This window comes from Penaeus monodon, chromosome 27, assembly GCF_015228065.2.
Source record: "Penaeus monodon isolate SGIC_2016 chromosome 27, NSTDA_Pmon_1, whole genome shotgun sequence".
Classification (NCBI taxonomy): domain Eukaryota; kingdom Metazoa; phylum Arthropoda; class Malacostraca; order Decapoda; family Penaeidae; genus Penaeus; species Penaeus monodon.
Window position 1 is genome coordinate 35,217,006 of NC_051412.1, and position 437 is coordinate 35,217,442.

At 41.0% G+C, this 437-nt stretch overlaps 1 protein-coding gene across 1 annotated transcript in view; it reads left to right on the plus strand.

The window, feature by feature from the left end:
- Positions 1 to 362: 362 nt before the first annotated feature.
- The window catches only part of LOC119590505 (extensin-like), a 9,819-nt gene continuing 9,744 nt past the window's right edge, over positions 363 to 437 (plus strand). Inside the window, exon 1 of the mRNA XM_037939155.1 lies at positions 363 to 389. Coding sequence (XP_037795083.1) covers positions 363 to 389 — 27 coding nt within the window. The remainder of the gene's footprint in view (positions 390 to 437) is intronic.

Below are 437 nucleotides of genomic sequence, written 5' to 3' on the forward strand. Positions count from 1 at the left end.
GCGCATGAAGGACAAAGCCAGAAAACAACGATACAAGTAAGTTTCTTGTCAAAACATTTCCCTTTGTCAGCAACATCGTTTTTTTATCGTTATATCAGCCTATCGAATATCTTACTACTCTACCTCATTAAAATCTCTTTTCGAGAAGTGACGCTAAGAAATAGTTGAGAGAACGAGCGTTTTTATGGGGAAATAAAAGAAAAAAATATATATATTGGTTGTCAAAACGTACCGATACGTCGATGTTTGAAGCCTCGGAGCTCGGAAGTCTGCGTCCGTCCTCCGCGACTTCTTGGCGTGAACTGATCGCTTTCTTACTAATGTTGTCCGGCCCCGCAAACATATGCCACTGAATATTAGATATGGCCCAGATGTTTCAGTCTTTACGAGTACTTGCCTCTTGTGTGTCCTATGATTCAGCTGATTTAGTGCTGTAC